Source organism: Orycteropus afer, unplaced genomic scaffold (genome assembly GCF_000298275.1).
Source record: "Orycteropus afer afer isolate SDZICR_OR568_19922 unplaced genomic scaffold, OryAfe1.0 scaffold00298, whole genome shotgun sequence".
Lineage (NCBI taxonomy): Eukaryota > Metazoa > Chordata > Mammalia > Tubulidentata > Orycteropodidae > Orycteropus > Orycteropus afer.
The window spans coordinates 2063039-2087506 of record NW_006921885.1 but is presented as its reverse complement, the minus strand read 5'-3'; the positions used below and the strand labels follow the sequence as shown (position 1 = coordinate 2087506).

At 37.0% G+C, this 24468-nt stretch overlaps 2 protein-coding genes across 2 annotated transcripts in view; one reads left to right on the top strand and one right to left on the bottom strand.

Annotated features, from left to right (window-relative positions):
• Positions 1 to 17403, top strand: part of KIF2A (kinesin family member 2A) — a 120166-nt gene extending 102763 nt beyond the window's left edge. Inside the window, exons 19-21 of the mRNA XM_007951557.2 lie at positions 3906 to 4007; positions 8395 to 8530; positions 17318 to 17403. Coding sequence (XP_007949748.1) covers positions 3906 to 4007; positions 8395 to 8530; positions 17318 to 17403 — 324 coding nt within the window. The remainder of the gene's footprint in view (positions 1 to 3905; positions 4008 to 8394; positions 8531 to 17317) is intronic.
• Positions 17404 to 20850: 3447 nt separating this feature from the next.
• The window catches only part of DIMT1 (DIM1 rRNA methyltransferase and ribosome maturation factor), a 17142-nt gene continuing 13524 nt past the window's right edge, over positions 20851 to 24468 (bottom strand). The window contains exons 11-12 of the mRNA XM_007951556.2: positions 22386 to 22492; positions 20851 to 20893 (exon numbers count right to left, since the gene is read on the bottom strand). Coding sequence (XP_007949747.1) covers positions 20851 to 20893; positions 22386 to 22492 — 150 coding nt within the window. The remainder of the gene's footprint in view (positions 20894 to 22385; positions 22493 to 24468) is intronic.

The window sequence follows — 24468 nt, the reverse complement described above, 5'->3', positions numbered from 1 at the left end:
GTGGTGGATGAAGTTGATTGTTTTTCTAATGTTGAACCATCCCTGCATACCTGATATGAACCCCACTTGGTCATGATGAATGATTTTCTTGATATGTAGTTGCACCAACTCTCCTTTTTTCATAAAATTTGGATTTTTTTTTAAACTTACAAGAAAAAAACAATTTAAAGAATTATACATATAGTATATCATATATAAAGCAAAAGAATTGTGGACATACATATATATTAAAAAGGTACATGAACTCTATCAATAATTTATTTTAAGGAAGATCAAAAGCCAAACATGGCAAAACATTAGTATTTGTTAAATCTGTTTGCTTTTCTGTGGGTTTGGAATATTTAGTGATATTTCATAATTTAAAAACTTGTTTCCCCAATTACTCAAAAAAATAAGGAAACAATACATACCTATTATATAATGATAGAAAGATACAAAGAAATAAAAAATGCATAATGATACATCCTTTAATATAATTGCTTTTAATATAGTGGGGAGAGGGCTTCCTTTCTGTGTGTGAGATGTAAAAGTTATTTATGTACCATATTTTTTCACATACAGATGCACTCAAGCATAGGAGACTAATGTGCAAGGGGTTTGCATGGTTTGCAAAAACTATATAACGTGTTATTTACATGAAGATACGATAGTTATTTTTTTTTAATGTGTGCTTTATATAGTTTTTTATCATTCTTTCCCCATTATGAATCCTGTTTGAGAATTTTCCCATAATGATATAAGGTGGCATATATTAATTGCTTACTAAATGACATACATATTTGCTAAGAATCTTATTTATTACTTGATTTAGTGCTCACTCATAACTCTGTGTGATGGTAGTATCATTATCCCTACTTTCTAGCTGAGAAAACTGATATTCTAAGAGATTAAATAACTTTACCAAGATCTTACAAATTAATAAGTGATGAAGCTAGGATTAAAACCTAAGTCTTTTTTATTCCACAGCCAAATCTTGTGTTGACTAACCTATTTGCTACCTGCAATAAAATATTCTTTATAAGCACATTTAATGTCAGCATATCCCTGTGTTACTTCACAATTAGTTGTTAGCTACTTTTTATAGTTTCTAGCAGGTATTAAAAATATCCTGAAGTAACAAATGAACATGGTATTTTTCGTTTGCTTTTCACCCAGGGGTGGTGATTTGGCCTCCTGAGGCAAAATGTCTGGAAGCATTTTTGGTTGTCAAAACTGAGGTAGTACTTCTGGCATGTACTGGATAGAGGCAACGGATACAGCTAAACATCCTACAATATACTTAACCCTACATAAAGAATTATCTAGCCCAAAATGCCAGTAATGATAAAGTTGAGAAAATGTGAAGTCTTATCTAGTGCTACTGTAACAGAAATACCACAAGTAGGGGTTTTAACAAATATGTTTTCTCATAGTTTTGAAAGTTAGCAGTTCAAATTCAGAGTTCTGGCTCTGGGAGAAGGTCCTTGTTTCTTTTCATCTTCTGTTCCTTGCCTGCTTGGTGATGTTTATCTGGCATGGGATCTGTCTTCTCTTAAAGGTGCTTCCTTGCATAGTTTGCCCTTTTTCTTATTTCAAAAGAGATTGGTTTAAGACACACCCTACACTGATACTGCCTCCTTAACATCACAAAAAAAAAAAATCCCAAATGGGATTATAACTACAGGTATAGGGACTAGGGTTTACAACACGTATTTTGAGGAGACACAATTCAATCCATAACCCCTATTTTAAAGTGAGAATTCTAAACTTTGAACCATAGAAATTAGATAACTAAAGATGAGATTCTGGCCTCAGTCCATCTTCTAGCCCCAAAAGTTTGAAGTTGACTGTGTTTGTTCTTAGAATCTGTTAAACTCTGCATTATAATTATATATGGTGCTTTCCAAATACATGGAAAATCAGAATAAGACAGGTAGTCCCCATAGCATATTTTCCCATTTTATTCTTAACAGTTAGGGTCTCTACAGGGTCCTTAATTTGAAGAGTTTGAGTAGGTGACAAAAAATTAATCCAAAGGCTGTAACTATGATATCATGAGTTCTTCTTGAGAGAAAGTGAATTTTGCCTTCTCTGGGGAACTATCTTGAGATGGTTTAGCATTAACATTTAGGTAAGTATGGGGTATGTATGTGTATATATTATTACTATACAAAGTCTTAACAGTAGTTTAAAAGGGAATAGAGTCTAGGATATGTCTTAAAGATAAAGGTGATAGAGTCTAGGGCATGTCTTAAAGATAAAACTAATATAGGTAGACAGATGAGAGTATATTCAAATGCATTAAATTCCAGAAGTAGAAGAAATTTATATAGAAAAAAAAAGTATTATCACTAGACCACGTGAACATGATAGAAACTTGCTTAATATGTTGAAACAAAGGAAAAGAGAGGACATTTTTAGGCTTGGGAGTGAGCTGGGCAGATAAAGTGAGTAAAGGTATATTGAATGTGTGTATTAGAGAATGCCTTCATGCTCTGATAAAAGGTAGCTTTTCCTAAAGAGAAAAAGTTATTTGATTAACTTAATTATAAATACCTTTAGGAGGTAGTTTATTGATGAAAGAGTCAAATGTTTACTTACAGTGTTTCATTTAATAAATAAATATGTATAATATATGAATCATTTTATTTAAAACATCTTTTTTTCTACTGAAATTTCATTGAAAAGTGTTATGTATACTTCTACATAGTTGTCTTCATCACTTGAGCCACATTTTGAAGAAGTAAATTATGGGGTTAGGAAAGAAGCTCAAAGAAGATAGCTAGTCCAGGGAAGTTTTGACTTAATGTAGAGTCAAAACGTGGATATGTTGTATATGTGAGTGGTTTTCTTATTGATGAAGTACAATTGTAAATTGTCAGGATACCCATAACAACTAATTATGTGCATTGTATAGTGCAATTATGAATATTACAGTTTCACAGGCTTCATAAAATGCTTTATTAAAATTCATCAGCTGTCTTCCAGTTACCATAAAATACATGCAGTCTTACATATTTTGGGCCAGTAAAAGTGGCACTTTTAAAGAACTGTTGTAGAGCAGGAAGTGATCAAGCTTTACCTATAGTAGCCAGAGCTTGGGTTTAATTGGCTTTTTCCACTTGCTATAGAGTATAGCTATTTCATCCTTTTTTTCTCCTCCTCTTCCTCACAGATTTTCTGATGATTGTAATACCCAAATTATATTTGTTGAATTACACAGATTCAGACAATATTCTTCCCATAAAATACTAAAGAACCAAGTTTAGCATCCAAGATTATAATAAAAACATATACTGTATTTTGGCTGAGATTAGTATTTGAAACATTTATATAACATCATCATGCTAATTAGGCCTGATCTGTGCCTTGCAGTTTTGAAAAATAGTAAGAGGTAATCCTTTGGAAAGGAGGTCTGGTGGTGCATGGTCTGAGTGCTGGGCTGCTAACTGAAAGAGTTGCAGTTTGAACCTACCCAGTAGCTGTGTAGGAAAAGGACCTGGTGGTCTGCTTCAGTAAAGATTAAAGCCTAGAAAACCCCATGAGACAACAGCACCCAATAGCCCTTCAGAGCATCAATTTGAACATCACAGTCATAAAAGATAATATCTTGGTATCTCTCTTCTGATAAACAAAACTTAAGATATGTAAATTACCCTATTACCCTTCTGTTGTAATTCTGCAATAAAATGGGTTTATGTTTTTCTAACTTACATGTTTAAATTTGGGTTATATTATTGAGTATTACATTAAATATTTTTGATCCATAGAAAGAATTTGGAACTTTCTCATAGTCTTTCCTATTCAAAATTTCTCAAATTCTAAATGACAGTTAGTTTTACAAATTACATTGAAAAAATAGCCTTTATAGCATTTAAAATACAAACTTCATAGCATATTTTTTACAAAACTCTTTTTATTTTAAGGAAGAAGAAGTTTCTCCACAATTGTTTACTTTCCATGAAGCTGTCTCACAAATGGTAGAAATGGAAGAACAAGTTGTAGAAGATCACAGAGCAGTGTTCCAGGTAACACAGAACCTGTCATCAAAATTTTTCATTAAATAAATTAAGATTTTCCAAATTCTTTGAATATCCTGCTATTCTAAAAAATATTTATATATGTTACAATGTCAGACTTCTCAAAGCTAGCTCACACTGCTGTGTCGGTTATATCAGTTCAATCTGAGGAGGCTGAGATTACCCAAACGAAATGTGTGGTGAATAAGTCCCATTCCACACACCAACTACGTCCTGTAGAAGTCTGAGCTTGCTTTTCCCAGTCAGTCCAGACCATAGCTGCATCGAGGCAGCCCTTTCTGTCTCATCCTCATTTATCTTGCGCTAGATCAGTAAGCATCACTCCACCTCTATTTTTTATGTCTGCTATTCCATTTGAACAACTCAAAAACTCCAGGGCAGTTTGGGAGGGATTTCGGTGCACAGCTTCCATGTCCCCCCAGGGAATGCACTTAACTTCCCAACATTGGATGATTGCTCTCAACATCCAGAAAGCTCCATTGAGCCTCTGTCAGCCAGGGACTTTACTGGCTTCACCCTGTGGTCATGATAGATTATATCATGGCCCCTGAGGCTTTGTCAGCATAGGGCCAGGTGGTCCCTCTTGGTCTGGTTAGCTTCCAGGTATGGTCAGATTTGCAGGAACCAGCACCAGTGGCCAAATTATTTACTTCAAAAGCTTTCCACACCTCTCATATGAGAATATGTATATAAAACATAGCCCAAAAACCCACAGATGTTGAGTCGATTCTGACTCATACTGACCCACATTGGGATTTGAGGTGGTAAATCTTAGGAAGTAGATTGCCCAGTCCTGCTTCTGCAGAGTGGCTGTGGGTTTGAACCATCAACCTTCTGGTTAGCAGTCAGATACCTTAGGCACTGTGCTACCAGAGTTCCTTGTATAAAACATAGGATATTGTAAATTTGAAATAAAATGTATGATGGCTACAAAACAATCTTTCTTTGCACCATGATGAAAAGATCAACTTTATTTACCACTCTTCTACCCCTTTGTTTTTTGTCACTTGTTCATTTCAAAGAATCATTGAACTTCTGCCCACCACTACCCCTTTCTTCAGGTTAAGCCCATTTATTTGACAGCAGTAAGACAGACTCTTCTAAAGGACATTAGAGCAGTTGAAGAAGTATCAGTCTTTGGAAAAAAAAAAAAAAAGACAGCTTCAGGAAGCTGGAGAGTTATTGCCATGACTGAGCTGTTAGTGACAGGTTGAGTGAGGGGTGTTATGCCCCTGTGTGTGGCAGTAACTGTTCATCCCATTGTGTTTCATCTATTAAAAGTATGCTTACTGTATGGTATGATCCTTCTTTATTTCCCATTTTTTAAAAAGAAAATATCCTGGGTGGTGATATTTATGAGTAAAGGAAGATAGCAGTCAGTCTTTATGGAGCCTGTGTGTCGACTTGCCTTTGCTCCCCTTCTGACTTCCTATAGTACTATGGATACTTCCTGAGGAAAAAATGAATAATGATTCAGTTGCCCTTAATTGAACTGTGTCCCTTCTCTGATGTTAAAGAAATCTTTATCTGTAAACAGATATTAAGGTACCTCAGCTTTAGATTATTCTAGCCACTTGGAAAAGGGCTCAGATATGTGAGAACTATTTCATAACTGGATGTAAGTTCATTAAAACTGCCAGGATAGTTAAGCTCTTCTATAAGAATCTCCTTGAAGGCCTAAATGTTCAGATTAAATCACAAAAAGATACTTGTAATTAAGAAAATTGTTGTGTGTCCTTGGAAAAAGGTGTCATATAAAGACCATCATTTCCCATTTTATAAATGAGGTACCCTGAAGTTTCATAGCTGTTGCTTGGAAGAATTGAGCATTCAATTCAGTATTCTTTTTACAATTACATATATTGTTACTTCATACTATAATCTATTATTTCTCAAAATAAGGTTTTGTTTTTAAAAATTAGGAGTATAGCAGATAAAAAAAAAAAACTGAGGTGTGTGTATTTTTGCTAATTGATAAATATAGAGTTTGCCATATAATATCCCTTTGGACAATATCCAATCACACATATGTCGATGGTCCCATAAAGTTTGTTTGTTGTTTTTTCCAGCAACCAGAAAGGATTTATTGGGGATATTGGGCATGCAGAGCTGGGTGACCACACAGGAGGGTAGGCAGACAGGATCCTTAACATAGGCTGGTGTCCCTCACCAGTCTCATCTATTCCCTGTAGTGGATCCTTTTGTGCTGGATGAGTTGCAAGCTCTGGCCAAAGGCCTTGCCACAGGTGCTGCAGGTGAAGGATTTCACTCAGGGCTTCACAGGTGCCAGAAGAAGGAGCAGCCATGGGAAAGCATTGCTGCCCTCAGAGGGCTTCTCACCTGTGTCGATGCATTGATGCTTGATGAGCTCAGAGGTCCAGATGAAGGCCTTGCCACACCGGCTGCAGGTGTACAATGGGGCAGGAGGAGACTCTTGATTGTCCCTTAGGGCTGTCATCTTCCCTGAGGAAGGTGTGCATACCTGGGACCCCCATCCTTACTATCTGAGTGGAGGTAGGAGTCTCAGTGTAGAAGCCCCTTCAGCTCATAAGGCTGCAGACCTTCGCTCAGAGCTAAGGTCCCACCTTCTGCCACTGTAACAGCTGAAGAAGGGAGGGGCACCAGCACCGCTAAGTCAGGAACAAACACTCCTCTACCTTCTCTTCCCAGCTGAGAGCATTGTGCCCATGGAGAAGGACATGGTTGGAGAGAGCGTAGCCACAGAGAGCACTCACTCAGGCTCAGGCCTAGGGCGCTACACAAGCCATGTGACCATAGACATTATGTGGTTTGGACATTGTGTAAACAGCATTTTGTGTGTGTGTGTGTGTGTGTGTGTATAATACTCTTATTTCACAGAATGTTTTGTGGTTGTTAAGCATTGCATACCTGTATACACGCACTCCTCACTTATCAACATGTTTAGGTTCCAAAGATTAGGTCATTATGTAAAAAATCTGCATTATTTGAAAATGGAGGATGACTACATCATTATGTAACTGCCAAATTACATCATACATATCTTTAAAACCACTGAGAATCACGACTCAGCCGAGATGGCACATAATCTTAACCATCACAGCCAGTGTTACTCTCACCTTGCACCTTGGTGTTCACTGCTGCCAGACATATGTCATTAATGCTTAAAGTCCTCAGATTGTCCTAAATGCAAAATGTTGGGTAACAAGATAGTTGATAAATGAGGAGTAGGTGTACTTTCTAATAGGTATTTATAGTTGGGTTAACCTCTTCTGCCTGGTGATGTGTAATCTAGTTTCAAGTAGCCATTAAAATGCATTGATACTTGGAAAGTTGAGATTGTAAGTATCCTAAAAAGCTTGAAACTACCCATTTTCATATCAAAAAAAAGTTATTCATAATAAACTCACTTCATTAACTATGATTATGCCATTGCAAGAAAATGTAACTCTTAATTCCATATATTTATAATTGGTTAAAAATCAAGAGTTTCCTCGTGGCATTTCTGCATAATAAATAACTACTTTTTAGTGGATTAATTTGACTCTCCTAAAATTGCTGTTGTTGGTCCTTTATAGTCATAATAATTTTGAAGAGCTGGTGTATAAAAGTTACAGTTAAGTCTTGGCCCAGCTACTGTGAGGTCCCAACTCATATGTTAATTCTACATGACTTAGAAGTTCTAGGTTACCATACTCACTGCCATGCAGTCAGATCCAACTCATAGCAACCCCTCCTTGGGTTTCCAAGGCAGTATCACTATGGAAGTAGATTTTGCCCAATCTTCCTTCCGAGGAGTGGCTAGTGAGTTTGAACCACCAGCCTTCTGGATAGCAGTCAGATGCCGTAGGCAATTTGTTGTTGTTGCTACTGTGCCGTTGAGTTGGACCCAACTCATAGCGACCCCTCCTTGGGTTGCCAAGGCAGTATCACTATGGAAGTAGATTGCCCCATCTTCCTTCTGAGGAGTGGCTGGTGGGTTTGAACCGCCAGCCTTCTGGTTAGCAGTCAAGTATCTTAGCCACTATGCTACCAGAGCTTCTGCCTTAGGCACTAACTCCATCATAATATTTCTCAGTAGCTTTATTACTTCCATTCTGCCTGTTTAAGGATAGCTCTCAAGGTTTTGAGACTTGACATTGCTCATTGATATTTGTGTTTGATTAATTGCCTCCTACGAGGAAGAAGAAAAATAGGAAAATTAAATCATCTTATTTGGCCCATCATATATGTGTGTTTGTGTTTGAATTTAAGAAGATATTCCTTAATTTTACTATCTGTGAATTAAAATATTTAACGTTTATTAATATTTCCGAGAATGTGGTGTTAAGTATGTTTGATTATATTTCTGTCTTACAGAGAGGCTTATTGAGTTATTTAATTTTTGTTCTTTTAGGAATCTATTCGATGGTTAGAAGATGAAAAAGCTCTCCTAGAGATGACGGAAGAAGTAGACTATGATGTAGATTCATATGCTACACAACTTGAAGCTATTCTTGAGCAAAAAATAGACATTTTAACTGAGCTACGGGGTAATGGTTTTCTCATTTTAGTGTTTGAAATCTGATTGGTGTTTGTATGTATATGAATGGGAGGACTTCATATTACAAGAGGTTTTCTTAAGTGAAAATGATGGGCACTGTGTAGCCATTTTCTTTCCAGAGGTATAAAGACAAAGATAGTCTAAAAAACATGGAATGTCATTCCCAGTTCTTTCTAGTCATCTTGATTTTTTTTTTTTTAAGTCTTAAAGAGAAAAGATCTCATGATTTAAAAAAAATGTATTTCAACAAATTAGTAAATTAAATATACACATTCAGATCTTTAGGTTACTAGACTGATGCTTTTAAGAATTATTTCCTTTAGATTAGGACTATTCAGGGTCATCTTTCTATAGCCTCTGGTCTGCATCTTCTTTCTGTGCATCCTGTCATCTTTTTTCTTTGAACATTTGCTTGTTAAAAAAAAAAATTAAATAGGAGGTTTCAGGTTGTTGTTGTTGTTGGGTGCCATTGAGTCATCTCTGACTAACAGCGACCCTGTGTACAATGGAATGAAACACTGCCCAGTCCTGCATCAGCCCCACAATTCCTGCTATTCCTGGGCCCATCATTGCAGCCACTGTGTCAGTCCATCTTTTTGAGGGCCTTGCCCTTTTCCATTGACCATTGACCCTCCACTTTACCAAGCATGACATTCTCCTCCAGGGAATAGTCCCTTCTGATAATATGACCAAAGTAGGTGAGACAAAGTCTGGCCATGCTCACTTCCAAGGAGCATTCCAGCTGCAATTCTTCCAGGACAGATTTGTTAGCAGTCCATAGTACTTTCACTATTCTTTGCCAACACCACAACTCAAAAGCATCAACTCTTCTTCAGTCTTCCTTATTCATTGTCCAGCTGTCACATGTATATGAGGTGATTGAAAATATCATGGCTTGGGTCAGGTGCACCTTAGTGTTCAAGGAGACATCTTTACTCTTCAGCACTTTGAAAGAGATCCTTTTTGGCTGATTTGCCCAGTGCTGTATATCTTGATATACAGCAGTCTGATATCTTGACTGCTGTTTCCATTGGTGTTGATTGTGGATCCAAGCAATATGAAGTCTTTGACCACTTCAGTCTTTCCTCCATCTATCGTGATGCTGCTTATTCGTCCAATGTGAGGATTTTTGTTTTCTTTATATTGAGGTGTAATCCATACTGCAGACTGTAGTCTTCAGCCTTTATCAGTAAGTGCTTCAAGTCATTGACTCACTTTCAGCAAGCACAGTTGTGTCATCAGTGTATCTCAGGTTGTTAATAAATATGGTGAAAGGACACAATGCTGACACATTCCCTTCTTGATTTTGAACCATCATGTGTCCCCTTGTTGAACAACAGCCTCCTGGTCTATGTACAGGCTTTTTATGAGTACCATTAAGTGTTCTGGAATTCCCATTCTTCTCCATGTTTTATCCATAATTTTTATGATCCACACAGCAAATACTTTTGCATAGTCAGTGAAACACAAGTAAACATCTTTCTGGTATTCTTTGCTTTGAGCCAAGATCATCTGACATCAGCAATGATATCCCTCGTTCCACATCCTCTTGTTAATCCAGTTTGCATTTCTAGAAGTTCTCTGTCAGTATACTGCTACAACCATTTTTGAATTATCTTCAGTAAGATTTTACTTGCATATGATATTAATGATTTTGTTTGACAGTGTCCACATTCTGTGGGATCACCTTTCTTTGGAATGGGTACAAATATGGATTTTGTCCAGTCAGTTAGCCAGGTAGCTGTCTTCCAAATCTCTTGGTATAACCGAGTGAGTGCCTCCAGCGCAGCATCTGTTTGTTGAAACATCTCAGTGGATATTCCATCAATTCCTGGAGCCCTGCTTTTTGCTAATTCCTTCAGCAGAGTTTCACCTTCTTCCTTCAGTACCATTGGTTCTTGATCATATGCTACCTCCTGAAATGGATGAACATTGACCAGTTCTTTTTGGTATAGTGACTCTATGTATCCCTTCCATCTTCTTTTGATGCTTCCTGCATCATTCAATAGATTGTCCATAGAATCTTGTATTTCAACGCGAGGCTTAAATTTTTTCTTCAGTTCTTTCATCTTGAGAAACGCCAAGCATATTCTTTTGGTTTTCTAACTCCAGGTCTTTGCACATTTCATCCTAATAATTGACTTTGTCTTCTCGAGCTACTCTTTGAAATCTTCTGTTCAGCTCTTTTATCTTGTCATTTCTTCCATTTGCTTCAGCTACTCTCTGTTCAAGGGCAAGTTTCAGATTCTCTTCTGACATCCATTTTGGTCTTTTCTTCCTTCCTTTACTGTCTTTTTAATGACCTTTTGCTTTCTTCATGGATGATGTTCTTGATGTCATCCCATAATTCCTCTGGTTTTCAGTCATTGGTGTTCAATGCATCAAATCTGTTTTTCAGATGGCCTCTAAATTCAAGAGGGATATGATCAAGGTCATATTTTGGCTCTCGTGGACTTGTTTTAATTGTCTTCAACTTCAGCTTGAGCTTGCATATGAGCAGTTGATGGTCTGTTCCACAAGCAGCTCCTGGCCTTGTTTTGGCTGAAGATAGTGAGCTTCTCCACCACCTCTTGCCTCTTGTCATTCTGATTTCCTGTGTAGTCCACCTGGTGAAGTCCACATGTATAGCCACCGTTTGTGTTGTTGAAAAAAGGTATTTGCAATGAATAAGTCATTAGTTCTGCAAAATTCTGTCATGTGATCTTCAGCGTTATTTCTCTCACCACGGCCATTTTTCTAACTACTAGTGAGTCCTCTTTTTTTCCAACTTTTGCATTCCAGTTGCCAGTGATAATCAACACATCTTGATTGCATGTTCAGTCAATTTCAGACTTCAGAAGTTTGTAGAAATCTTCAATTTCCTCATTTTTGGCTTTGGTGGGTATTGTGTAAATTTGAATAATAGTAGTAACTGGTCTTCCTTGTAGGCATATGGATATTATCCTATCACTGACAGCATTGTACTTCAGGACAGATATTGAAATATTCTTTGTGATGATGAATGCCACGCCATTCTTCTTGTCATTCCCAGCATAGTAGATCATATGGTTGTCAGATTCAAAATGGCTAAAACTGGTCCATTTCAGCTTGCTAATGGCTGCGATATCAATCTTTATGGATGTTTGCAGCTGTTTCTTCTCATTTTGAGTCAAGCTATATCAGCAAATGGAGGTCCCAAAAGCTTTATTCCATCTACATCAAGGTCGGCTCTACTCTGAGGAGGCAGCTCTTTCCCAGTAGTATTTTGAGGGCCTTCCAACCTGAGGGGCTCATCTTTCGACATTTTATCAGACAGTGTTTCAGGATTATTCATAAAGTTGTCCAGTAATATATCAGACAGTGTTTCACTGCTGTTCATAAGGTTTTCACTGGCCAGTTCTTTGAGAAGAGGATGGCCCCGTCCTTCTTCCAAGCCTCTCTTAGTCTGGGAGCTCCGCTGAAACCTGTCCCTCATGGATAACCCTGCTGACATTTGTAACACTGGTGGCACAGACGCCAGCCTCACACCAACACTCAAGCGATCACAGGGCGAAAAACTGACAGACAAGTTCATCTCCTTTAGCTTCAAACCACTGTTTCAAACCACTCTGCTCCTGCTTCCCAGCCTGCCCTACATGTTCCGGCCCTCCAAATCTGACTCCCACCGCTTCCTGGCCTGCCCTACCTGTTCGGCCAGCTGGCTGATGTTTTAAGAATTTTTCCTTTGGATTAGGACTGTTCAGGGTCATCATTCTATAGCCTCTGATCTGCATCTTCTTTCTGTGTATCTTGTCATCTTTGTACTCTGAACACTTGTTTGTTAAAAAAAAGAAAAAAAAGTTAAGTAGGAGCTTTCAGGAAGACTTCCTTGTGAAGTGGCCACTGAAGCAACTTCTTGCATCTGTCATGATTGCCCACACGCATTTCTTCTCTGTGCTCACCTTAGGAATTGGCAACCTAGTTGGCTGTGTTAATATGTGTGTGTGCATGTATGCATGCACAATGCAATGTGAAACCAGATTGAAATTTCTAGTTTTTAGTAGTAAATAAGTTGCTTAACTCTTAAGACTCTGTGCAGTTGGTTACTTGAAATCATATGCTATACTTTAAAATTAACAGTGTCCATTTGCTGCATTCAGAATTGCTTACACAGATGTGACAGATATGGTTAAGTACTGGACTACTAATGAAAGATTAGAGGTTTACAATTACTTCGAGATGCCTCAGAAGGCCTGATGATGTGCTTCTAAAGGTCACAGCCTTGAAAACCCTCTGTAGCCAGTTCTCCTCTGTACACTTGGGATCACAATGAGTCAGAATCGACATGACAGCTAACAATAGGGTTTCTGAAATTTACATTTTTCATGTTCTTTGTTCAATCCTCGTTTTAAATTGTTTTTGATCATTTCTGACCTGCCATAATTCAGTAAACTTTTCTCTATGGGTTTTATTTTGAAGACAGATCATCACGTATTCTGATATTTTCTCTCATCCAATATATATCATTCAACTTAGTTGACTGCCTGTCTTTAATTTCCTCAGGTCCCATGCATACTCATAATTTTTGATAAGTTATTGTTAGATACTGTCAAGTCACTATGACTAATAGTGAGCCTATGTACAACAGAACAAAAACACTGCCCAGTGTTGCATCATTCTCATGATCTTTGCTATGCTTGAGGCCATCATTGTAGCCACTGTGTCAGTCCATTTTGTGAAGGGTCCTCTCCTTTTGCACTGACCCTCTGCTTTACTCCAACATGATATCTTCCTTAAGAGACTGATCCCTTCTGACCACATGACCAAAGTATGAGAGAGGAAGCCTAGTGATTCTCACTTCTAAGGAGCATTCTGGTTATATTTCCCCCAAGACATATTTGTTCGTTCTTCTAGCAGTCCATGGTACAGTCACTATTCTTCTGTAGTGTTCCTTATTCACTGTCCCATTCTCTCAACCATAAAAGGTAATTGTTTGTTACCAGTACCTTTAGTGTAGCTTGGACTTCTTCCCTGAATAACATTAGTTCTTGATTATATGGTACCTCCTGAAATGGCTAAATGTTAACCAATTCTTTTTGGTACAGTGACTTCCATATTCCTTCCATCTTCTTTTGATGCTTACTTCATTGTTCAGTATTTTGCCCATAAATCCTTCAATATCACAATTCAAGGCTTGAGGTTTTTTTTTCAGTTCTTGAAGCTTCAGAAATGCCAAGCATGTTCTTCCCATTTGATTTTCTAACTCCAAATCTTTGCATATTTCATTATACTTTGTCCTCTTGATTTGCTCTTTGAAATCTTCTGTTCAGCTCTTTTATTTCATCATTTCTTCCATTTGCTTTAGCTACTCTCCTTTCAAGAGCAAGTTTCATTGTCTCTTCTGACATCCATTTTAGTCTCTTTCCTGTCTTTTCAATGACCTTTTTGCATTCTTCATGTCCTTGATGTCATCCCACAACTCATCTGGTCTTTGGTCATATTGTTCAATGCATCAAATCTGTTCTTCAGATTATCTCTAAATTCAGGTAGGATATAATTAGGGTCATATTTTGGCCCTCGTATTTGTGTTTTTTTCAGCTTCAACTTAAACTTGTATAGGAGCAGTTGATGGTCTGTTTCATAATTGGTCATTGGCCTTGTTCTGACTGACGATACTGAGCTTCTCCATCATCTCTTCGCATGATGTAGTCAATTTGATTTCCTCTGTATTCCATCTGGTGAGGTCCACATGTATAATCACCATTTATGTTGTTGAAAAAAATTATGTTATTGCAATGAGTAAGTCATTGGTCTTGAAAAATTCTATCATATCATCTCTGGCATCATTTCTATCACCAAGGCCATATCTTCCAACTACCAGTGCTTTTTCCAACTTTCATAAATCCAGTCACCAGTAATTATCAACATATCTTGATTGTATGCATGGTCAATTTTAGACTACAGAAATTGGTAAAAGTCTATGGTTTCTTCATCTTTGGCATTAGTGGTTGGTGCTTAAATTTGAATAGTAGTAGTATTAACTATTCTGCCTCATAGGGATATGAATATTATCCTATCATGGACAGCATTGTACTTCAGGAGAGATTGGGGTGTGGGTCTGTGTGAATGAGTGATTTAGGTGAAAGTTTACATAGCAAATTCATTTTCCATTCAGCAGTTCATACACATTTTGTTTTGTAGGATTGATTGCATTCCCCATAATACAACAGCTCTCTTCCTACTTCCTCCCTGTTGTTACTTTTTCCTTGTGTCCTTCTTTGATACACATTCGTGCCCTCTGAGCTCTCCCTATGAAAATGTCACCCTTCTGATTTCCCATGGTTAATTGTTCTAAGTAGTGTACCTTAAAACCAAAATCCAAACCCACAGCCATCAAGTCAATTCCAACTCATAATAACCCCCATTGGGTTTCCAAGACTGTAAGTCTTTATGGAAGTAGATTGCCTCATCTTCCTCCCAAGGAGCAGCTGGTAGATTTGAATTGCTATTCTGATTAGCAGCGAAATGCTTTATCATGCTACCAGGGCTCCTTAAGGAGTGTAGGAGTGTACCTACCTGGTGTAACTATTCACCTTGGAGGCCTCTTGTTTAGCTGGAAGCTACAGGAGTGAGTTCAGTTCCAGGCCCAAAGGGTGATTAGGGGCCATAGTCTCAGGGGTTTCACTAGTGCCTATCAGACCAGTAAGCCTGGTCTTTTTTTTTATGATTTTAAGTTTTGTTCCACATTTTTCTCCCACTCCATCCTTGATCTCCTGTTCTGATGCCTTTCCAGGTGGTTGACAGTGGTAGCCAGGCACCATCTAGTTCTTCTTGGTCTTGGCGTCTTGTAGGCTGAAGTTCCTATAGTCCACTAGTCCCTTGGACTAATTGTTTCCATGTGTCTTTGATTTTCTTCATTCTCCTTTGTTTCAGAACTGAGGAGAAACCAATTGTTGCATCTTAGATGGCTGCTCACACGCTTTTAAGACCCCAGTAGAATGTAGAATGTAGTGTTTCTGTGTAGTGGTGTTATGCCAGTTGAGCTTGATGTCCCCTACGACCATGGTCCTGAGCCAGCGTGGTCCCCAGCCCCAGGCCCAGCGGCTCACTGCTTCAAGGTGTTTGGCTGTGGCTAAGAAGTTATCATAACTTTGCTCCCTGTGAGCTCTATTATCTATATGGACCTTTTTATATAGCACATACAAATAGGTATGTAAAAAATTGTTGGTGAAAAGTACTTTTTGATGGTGAATGCGATACCATTCCTCTTTAATCTGTCATTCCTGGAATAATAGACCATATGATTATCTGATTCAAAATAGCCGAGTCCATTTCAGCTTGTTAATGCCTAGGATATAGATCTTTATGTATTTCATTTTTTCACAACTTCCAATTTTCCTAGATGCATGCTCCTTACATTCCATATTCTGATTATTAAATGGATGTTTGCAGCTGTTTCTTCTCGTTTTGAATCATGCCACATCAGCAAATTAAGGTCCAGAAAGCTTCACTCCATCCACTTCTTCAGTGTCTCTTCTGCTTTGAGAAGGCAGCTCATCTTCCGGCACTATATTAGACCCAACTCACAGCAACCCCTCCATGGGTTTCCAAGGAAGTATCTGTACAGAAGTAGATTGCCCAGTCTTCCTTAAAGGAACTATATTAGACAGTGTTCTGCTATTTATAAGGTTTTCACTGGCCAGTTTTTTCGGAAGTAGATTGCTGTGTCCTCCTTCCTAGTCTGTCTTAGTCTGGAATCTCTGCTGAAACCTGCCCACTGTGGGTGGCCCTGCAGGTATTTGAAACACTGGTGGCATAGCTTTCAGCATCACAGCAACATGCAGTCCACCACAGTATGACAAAGTGACAGACAAGTGGTGATTTAGTAAGTTACTACTAAGATATTAGGAGCTCTGGTAGCATAGTGTTCGACTGCTAACCAGAAGGCTGACGGTTCAAACCCAGCAGCCACTCCTCGGAAGGAAGGTTGGGCAATCTACTTCCATAGGGATACCACCTTGGAAACCCAAGGAGGGGTCACTATGTGTCGGGATCGACTCAAGTTTGGTTTTGAGTTTATTAAGATACTCCATTATTCAGTCCTTTCATAGTTTGTTATTTTTTTTAATCTTTTGTCTAAGATTATCTATTCACCAAAGATAATTTTGGTATTAACGTAAGAAATTTGCGAGCTGTATTAGCAGGCCCCAAATCCAGAATTCTCAATTCTCTTCTAAATTTCAGAATAACCGACTTTTTAAAACATCATTGTGCTTCTGAAGAGGGGAAAGAAATTAAGGTTCCAACTTGGTATCTTCCTTTTCTTCTGAGGTTAGGTAGTCCAGAATGTCATAACTTCAGCATTTTGGCCAGATAAAGTATTGCTTGGGGGTGGGAGCATTTTTAAAACTTAAAACATCTTTTAAAATCTCATACCTTGAAAAAGAGAAAATAGGACTTAGTATGAGAATAACCTAATATTGAAAGAAATGTCTTCTACAGTTTAATAAGACTGACAGTTTCCCTTTGGGTGTGAATGCACAACATTTTACACATCAGCCTGCATATATTACAAAAGTGATGGGAAATGAAATTAAACCCTAAAATGTGCTACAAAGAGCAGAAGCCTGTTGAAAGATAAATATTTCCAGGAATCTGTAATGAAAACTATTCGATGTAGGTGAGCATTGCATTTAATTTGTGTTTCCAAACAACAAAGACCAAAAGGAAACGTACAGCCATAAAGGTATGTACTATATACATGTGTGTTGCATGTAACACAATACTTATTCTCTCTCTTGTTCTTTTCTTTTCCAAGATAAAGTGAAATCTTTTCGTGCAGCTCTACAAGAAGAAGAACAGGCCAGCAAGCAAATCAATCCGAAGAGACCCCGTGCCCTTTAAATCTGCATTGCTGCTAAAGGATCCCAGAACCTCATTACTTCAGCAAGCAGTGGTTCAGCTGTAAGGGCCATTTGAAAGTTTGAAATTTTAAGTGTCTGTGGAAAATGTCTTGTCCTTCACATGAATGACATTTCAATTCTGTGAAACACTCCTTTGTCTACAAAATGCTTCCAGTCCAGGAGGCACAACCAAGAATTGGGATTGGTGAAGCATTTTTGTTTCATTTATGCAAATAATATTTTACTTTGGAGAACATTGCCAATTTTATTTTCTATATGATGAATTAAAGATTGTGGACTTGATCCACAGGTAGTTGGGGAAAACCACAGCATTTCCTTTTAACTCTGTTCAATTTTTGTAGCAAGACTGAGCGGTTTTAAATTCTTTACGTGCATGCTTACCTCATCAGTAATTGTACATACCTTGCCCTCTCTCGGAGACAGCTGTGCTCACCTCTTCCTGCTTTGTGCCTTGACTAAGGCTACTGACCCTAAATTTCTGAAGCACAGCAAAGATAAATTACATTCCTTATTTGTCATTGTAAATTACCTTTATTGTGTGTACATTTTTACTGTATTTGAGACATTTTTTGTGTGTGACTAGTTAATTTTGCAGGATGTGCCATATCATTGAATGGAACTAAAGTCTGTGACAGTGGACATAGCTGCTGGGCCATTCCATCTTATATGTAAAGAAATCTGGAATTATGAATTTTAAAACCATATAACGTGGTTATAATTTCTTAGCTTTTTTTCTTTGTAAAGAACTAAAATATAAACTAGTTGGTGTATAATAAAAAGTAATGAAATTCTGAGAAGAGTTTTATCTTAGGATAATACATATATATGCAGTGTGTGTTCCAGTGTTGTATTAACAAGACTAATAGTGCAATTTGATCCTTACCAATACCATTACTTAAGTTGAAGTATCCATTAGCATCCAAAAATGTATCCTTTTAATGTTCTGTTAAAGGAATTGGCTTCTGCTGCATGAACATTTACATGTACATTGAAAATAGTCCACAGTAGAGCTGTTAGTTCAAGCCAAGTGTAAACAGTACCTTACAACCTTAATAATTCAGCTAAAAAAAAAATTGATTTTGCCTTAAAAGGCAGAGATCTAACCCAAGCTTCATCCAAACCTAATATGTGATGTTTCACCTTTATATGGGGAAAATCAAGAAATTCTCACCAGTAGATTGTTGTAGGGTATGCTACTTTTCTAAATGGCAGCACTTATTTTTACAGATTGCTACTCCAGGGAAGAAAAACTGGCCACTTCTCATGTAAATATTTTGTTAAAAGATTTATATTTCTCTCTAGGAGTTTTCCCTCAGTTCTCAAGATAGCATCCAGGAGTAGATTAACTGTAACAACAAAAAAGACTCCCAAGGATATCCTTTTTTGATTTACTATAGGGAACTATTAGCTCATTCTTATGGGCCCAAAGGAAAGCTATGAATAGAGAGTCTTATGAGCCAGATACTCCACTGTTCATAGAAATCACATGGTAGTTGTGAGAAATCCTAACACCACAGTAAAAAGCTCCTGCTCTGTAAACATGAAATCTAAAACAAATGTAGATTTTTCAATGTGATTATTAATAAATCTGTGGAATGACTTTTAGAGGTAATTTACTTCAGTACAATCACATTTGTTTTGGAAGAGACTCAGGTGTTCTTGCAGCTATGACATATGTTCTACTTGCATTTATTTCAGAAGAAGACAAGAAATGGGAAACTGGTACTAGTGACCTTGTAGAGGCTGTTACAAAAGTAGTTTGTGGCTAACCAAACTCTAAAGGGCAATAAAGAGAGAACTTGGTCATTTTAAAAGCACAACAGATTAATTATTTGCATTAAGGTGAGTACTGTCTTTCGAAGCTGTTCTGTGATAGACAAATATGCTGCCTTTATTGACTAGCTTCATTCTGGGGCAGCAGTCAAAATGCTTTAAAAACTAGTACCAGAAAATCTTGAAGGTGAAAGATAATCTTATAGTTGGGTTTTACATATAGGGAAGGGAGGGAATTACCTAAGAAAGCGGAATTAAATTTTAAATTAAAATCTTGCACTTGATGGTACACTGAACTTTGTCAATAAGTTTTATAAGATTTAAAAAAAAAAAACAGCACGCTAAGTATACATAGTATTCACATAACAAAAGTAGCTTAGAGCAGCTATTAATTTAAAGTAACTTTGACTTTTATTTCTGGATTTTACATTCTTTAGTACTTTTTCAGACTTGAAAGCTAATATCCTTGTGTTAATAAATAAGAACATGCATTATTTTAATTATGTATGAATGGTTAATATATGACATCAAAGCCAGGTTTCAAAAATACCTGTTTAGGCAAACATCTTCCTTTCTGGGTTTACCCAGTATACTTTCACTAAATTGATTTGGAAATTTTCTTTATATCAAGTATAAAAAAGCCAAATTATCAATGAACATATTTTAACTTTTATTATATAAATAAAATACTATAGTTCTTTATTAAAGGACAGTAATAGCATTTAGTATTACATATTGATGTTTTAAGTTAAAGGGCACTTTGATTCATAAAACCCTCTGAAATTTTGTTAAACTTGTAACTGTGTCTCCTCAAGAAAAAACATACAACTTTATAGTTAATTTCACTCAAATTGAGCTTTATTTTTTTTTTAAAAAAAAAAAAGGAGCCATGCTGAGAAATAATAATGTCTGACAACCCATGGCGGCAGGAAAAGGCTCAGATATACAGAACCCTGATGTCTGATGGTACAGGGTGGCTAAAGGGGGGGAGGCAAGGGAAATTAGTAGAAGAAACTGTGTAAGATAAACAAACAGGAAGAAGAGATGCAAAGAAAACATTTTAAGAAACAAATGTTTTACTGTACATGTGAATAAAAGGAAGAAATGGTATGGGAAAGATGTGACTAGTTAAGTTTATTTTAACTTTTTCACGTTTGAGGAACAGAGCCCAGAAAGGTCCTTAATAGTAATGTATAACATAGTAAACAGGAGAGTAACATCTTTAAACAATAAACTGTTACAAGTAATAAGTTTAAGGGTAAACTTGTGCGTCTCTGCGGCTCTTGAACTTGAAGATTATGATGTATGGATTGGACCCTGCCCTATATATATATATATATATATATATATAAACAAACCAAACTGACTCCAAAAATAAAACCAAACCCACTGCCACCTAGTCGATTCCAACTCATGACATCCCTATAGGACAGGGTAGAACTTCCCCATAGGGTTCCTAAGGCTATAAATCTTTATGGAAGCTAGCTGCCACATCTTTCTACCATAGAGTGGCCAGTGGGTTCATATTGTTAATCTTTTAGATAATGACAATAGTAGTATTAAAAAATACTGTCCCAGTGGTACAAACATCATCTCAAAAATACAAAATTCCAGTTTTTTTCTTGAGCTTGAAAAGTTCCGTTTTCCAGATAATCTAAGAAAAATGGATACCTTCTGCATTGAATCCATGTAGCAATCTGACAAAGAAACCAAAATGAGGTGGTATTAAAAGACTAATATGGATCACATAACAGTGTATAGTTTCTATACCATGAATTCTAAAACACAAATACAGTAACAAACAATGAAACACTCCTAATACCAGTCACTAAAGAAACCTTACTCTCCAAATAAATTTACAAGATACATATTGATTAATAACACCTATGTTGGTGCCTCTTTTTGTCATAGCCCATACATCCGAAGTTATAATAAGTTTGACTCAAATTATGTTAGAATTCCCTTTGTCCCAGGCTTGGCACTCTTTCTACTTCAACGTGTTAAAGGAACAAAAAGCTGTTTGGATTTAGAGGCAGAAATCAGATGAATGAGTAATCTTACATGCACATTCTTCTCTCTGAACTCACTGCAGTTGAAGGTGAGATTAATATATATGTATAATTCTTCTCTCTGTGGCTACCTATTAGATTCTAGGTGGAAAACTGCACATGTGCAATAGCAGGGAAGTTTGGTGAGAACAAAGGCTGTTAAGATTACATCTTTTCTGTTCAGACCTATAATTATTTATAGACTGGCCTATAGGAACAGGTCAGAAGAGGTATAATGCATAAAAAAGGAAGATAGGTACTTAGGTTCATCTTGCAGATTTAATGTCTAACAAAGACAATAGTACTGCTAGCTAGCCAATAAAACAATATATACCACATTTGTCTCAGTTATATGGAACTGTTTCCAGCTTAGAAAAGTCAAACCAATGACATAACAGTCTATAATCAATTTTATTCAGCATCTGGAACGTGAAAGCTTTAAAAGTGATTGAGCTAAATGGGTAAGAGTTTGGCTTACTAGTTAGGAAAAAATACATATGATTAAAAATGAGTGCAGGTTGCTAATCTGGGTGACTGAAGGCTGCTTTTGCTTTTATAAGACTGACCTGCTTAATTCAAGACAAATATTTTGGTCTGAATCGCTGAGATAATTATCACACCTGACTTATACTCTAGATGTGTAGAATTTGCCTCAGTTAGAAAACAACTAACTGTATTATATATTACTAAATGAATAACCAAGTATGACCGATAATATTATTTCATATTTAAGATCTATTTAATAGCTATTTCCAACTCAGAAAAAAGAATCACATCCAATTGCAGCTTAAGAAATTGTCACTGTCATTCTACCTTACAAACTACTTTGAAGAGACAAGATGTTAAGATTATGAATGAGATGAGGGATGGGGAGAAAGGGGGAGGACAGATACACCACATTAACACAAAGGTTGGTTATCTTCTGGCTCTGACTGTTCTTTACTTAAAAAAAAATGTTCATTCTGCTGCAGCTAACTAGCTTCCATCTTCTACACCAAATACTATTCAACACCACGGAAGTGCTATGCAATAACTCTCCCAGGTAGCACACCTTACACCACTTAAAAGCCTTTAAGTCTCTTAATCTGAAGGTGTCATGGTAAAGAAATGTAAACACTTAGGAAAAGAAAAATGTAATTACCTAATGAAGTCATCTATGTCCATGGAACGGGCCCGTTTGTCACTAAAACCTGTGTTGGTTAGGATTTGCTGTATTTTATCTGCTATGCTGAAATCTTCTGGTATTATCTATCAATATAAGATCAGAATAAATGAACAACATATCTTTAATGAAGTCACCGTGACTCTTTTTTTTTTTGCTCAGTAAGTCAAAATATATATATATTAAAGGTAATTTGGAAACCTTGATTGTGCAGATAAGAGTTGAATCTCTACTTGGTTAACTGATTAATCTTTACCATATACCAAATACTCAGAAGACTTTTAATGTGCTAATCAGGAATATTGCCCTGTTTTGTCTTTAAAATCTCAAATACTAATTTTAGGCTTCATAACATAAAGCTGTAAACTTTAAAGCAGTTATTACTCCTCTTGAAATGTCTCACATTTTCTGCCACAAATTTCAACTAACCAACTAATTCTGTTTTAAGTGATGACCTCTCCAACCCATGAAAATATTACGTAGTTACATATAATTCACATTTTTCATCCAAAGATTTTTCTTAATCGAGTTTAGTATTTTCAATGACTGCCCATTAAAAAAAAAAAAGTGATAGTAATGTGGTTCATTAAACCAAATAGGATTTGAATCATAAAAAAAAAATGTGTGTGTGTCTGCTAAATTAAACTGAAAAAGCTAAACAGTTAATGAGTATCACATAAACACCAAACTCATGCCGTCAAAATGATTTGACTCAGCAAACCCCCCTTGGATTTCGAGGCAATATCTCCACGGAAATAGACTGCCCAACCTTCCTTGCAAGGAGTGGCTGGTGGGTCTGAACTGCCAACCTTCTGGTTAGCAGTCAAATGCCTTAGGCATTATGCTACCAGAGCTCCATAGCATCAAATACTCATACACGGATATATGTGTATGCACTTGTATGCAAAAAAAATTTTATAGTATAGCACAAGTAAAGTGTGAGAAAGAGGAATGAGGTTCACAATGAGAAATCAGCTAGTCAGCTTACACTTTAATCATTTCAATTTCTGGGTATAAAAAAGACAGCTAACATCCACTGCTGCCCAGTTGATTCCAACTCATGGTGAACATGATTACAGACTAGAAGTGCTCTCTGCTTTACAGGGTTTTCTTGGCTGTAATCTATACAGAAGCCAGGCTTGCCATGGAGCCACTGACTGGGTTCAAACCAACAAACATTCAGATTATTAGTTGAGCACAAGCCATTTGCACTACCCAAAAACCTTCTGCAAACTGAATGTTTAAACCTGTATTTGCTATGTGAGCAACAAACTAGAACCAAGACTGCATGGTCACAGTAAAGAGGATGGGATATGGGGATACAATTATTTTACACCCTGAACGAGCCATGCAGACCTAAACAATGCTTTCAGCAAGCTATGAGTAAGATATGATTATCTAAAAACTGTTAAATTAAAAGAGGAGAGGGTGGAATAACACAAGTTACTCATATCTGTTCCACAGACTATATAACAGCACTGATATATCAGAACTCAAAGTTGTATATTGTCTTTTAAGTTTACTACAGATGAGCTCTGGTAGCGTAGTGCCTAAGGCATTTGACTACTAACCAGAGAGCTGGTGGTTAAAACCCATCAGCCACTCCTCTTGGCAGGAAGATTGGGCAATCTACTTCTGTAGTGATAATTACCTTGGAAACCCAAGGAGGGGTCACTATGAATTGGATCCGACTGGAGGGCAGTGAGTTTGATTTGGTTTTTGGTATGGAATACTCAGGGAGCTCTGGTGGTTTAGTGCCTAAGGCATTTGACTGCTACCAGAAGGTTGGTGGTTCAAACCCACCAGCCACTGTACAGAAGGAAGACCAGGCAGTTTGCTTTATAAAGATTTATGACCTTGGAAACCCAACATGGGGCTCGCTATGAGTCGGAATCAACTGGATGGCAGTGTGTTTGGTTTTGTTTTTATATAGAATACTTAGGGACTGTGTGAATTAAGAATCTTATGACAGGAGAGATCCAGCAAGATGGCGAAATAGGCAGAAAGACTGCACAGACCCTCTTCAACAAAGAAAAGGGAAACCAATTAACACAGACACAAA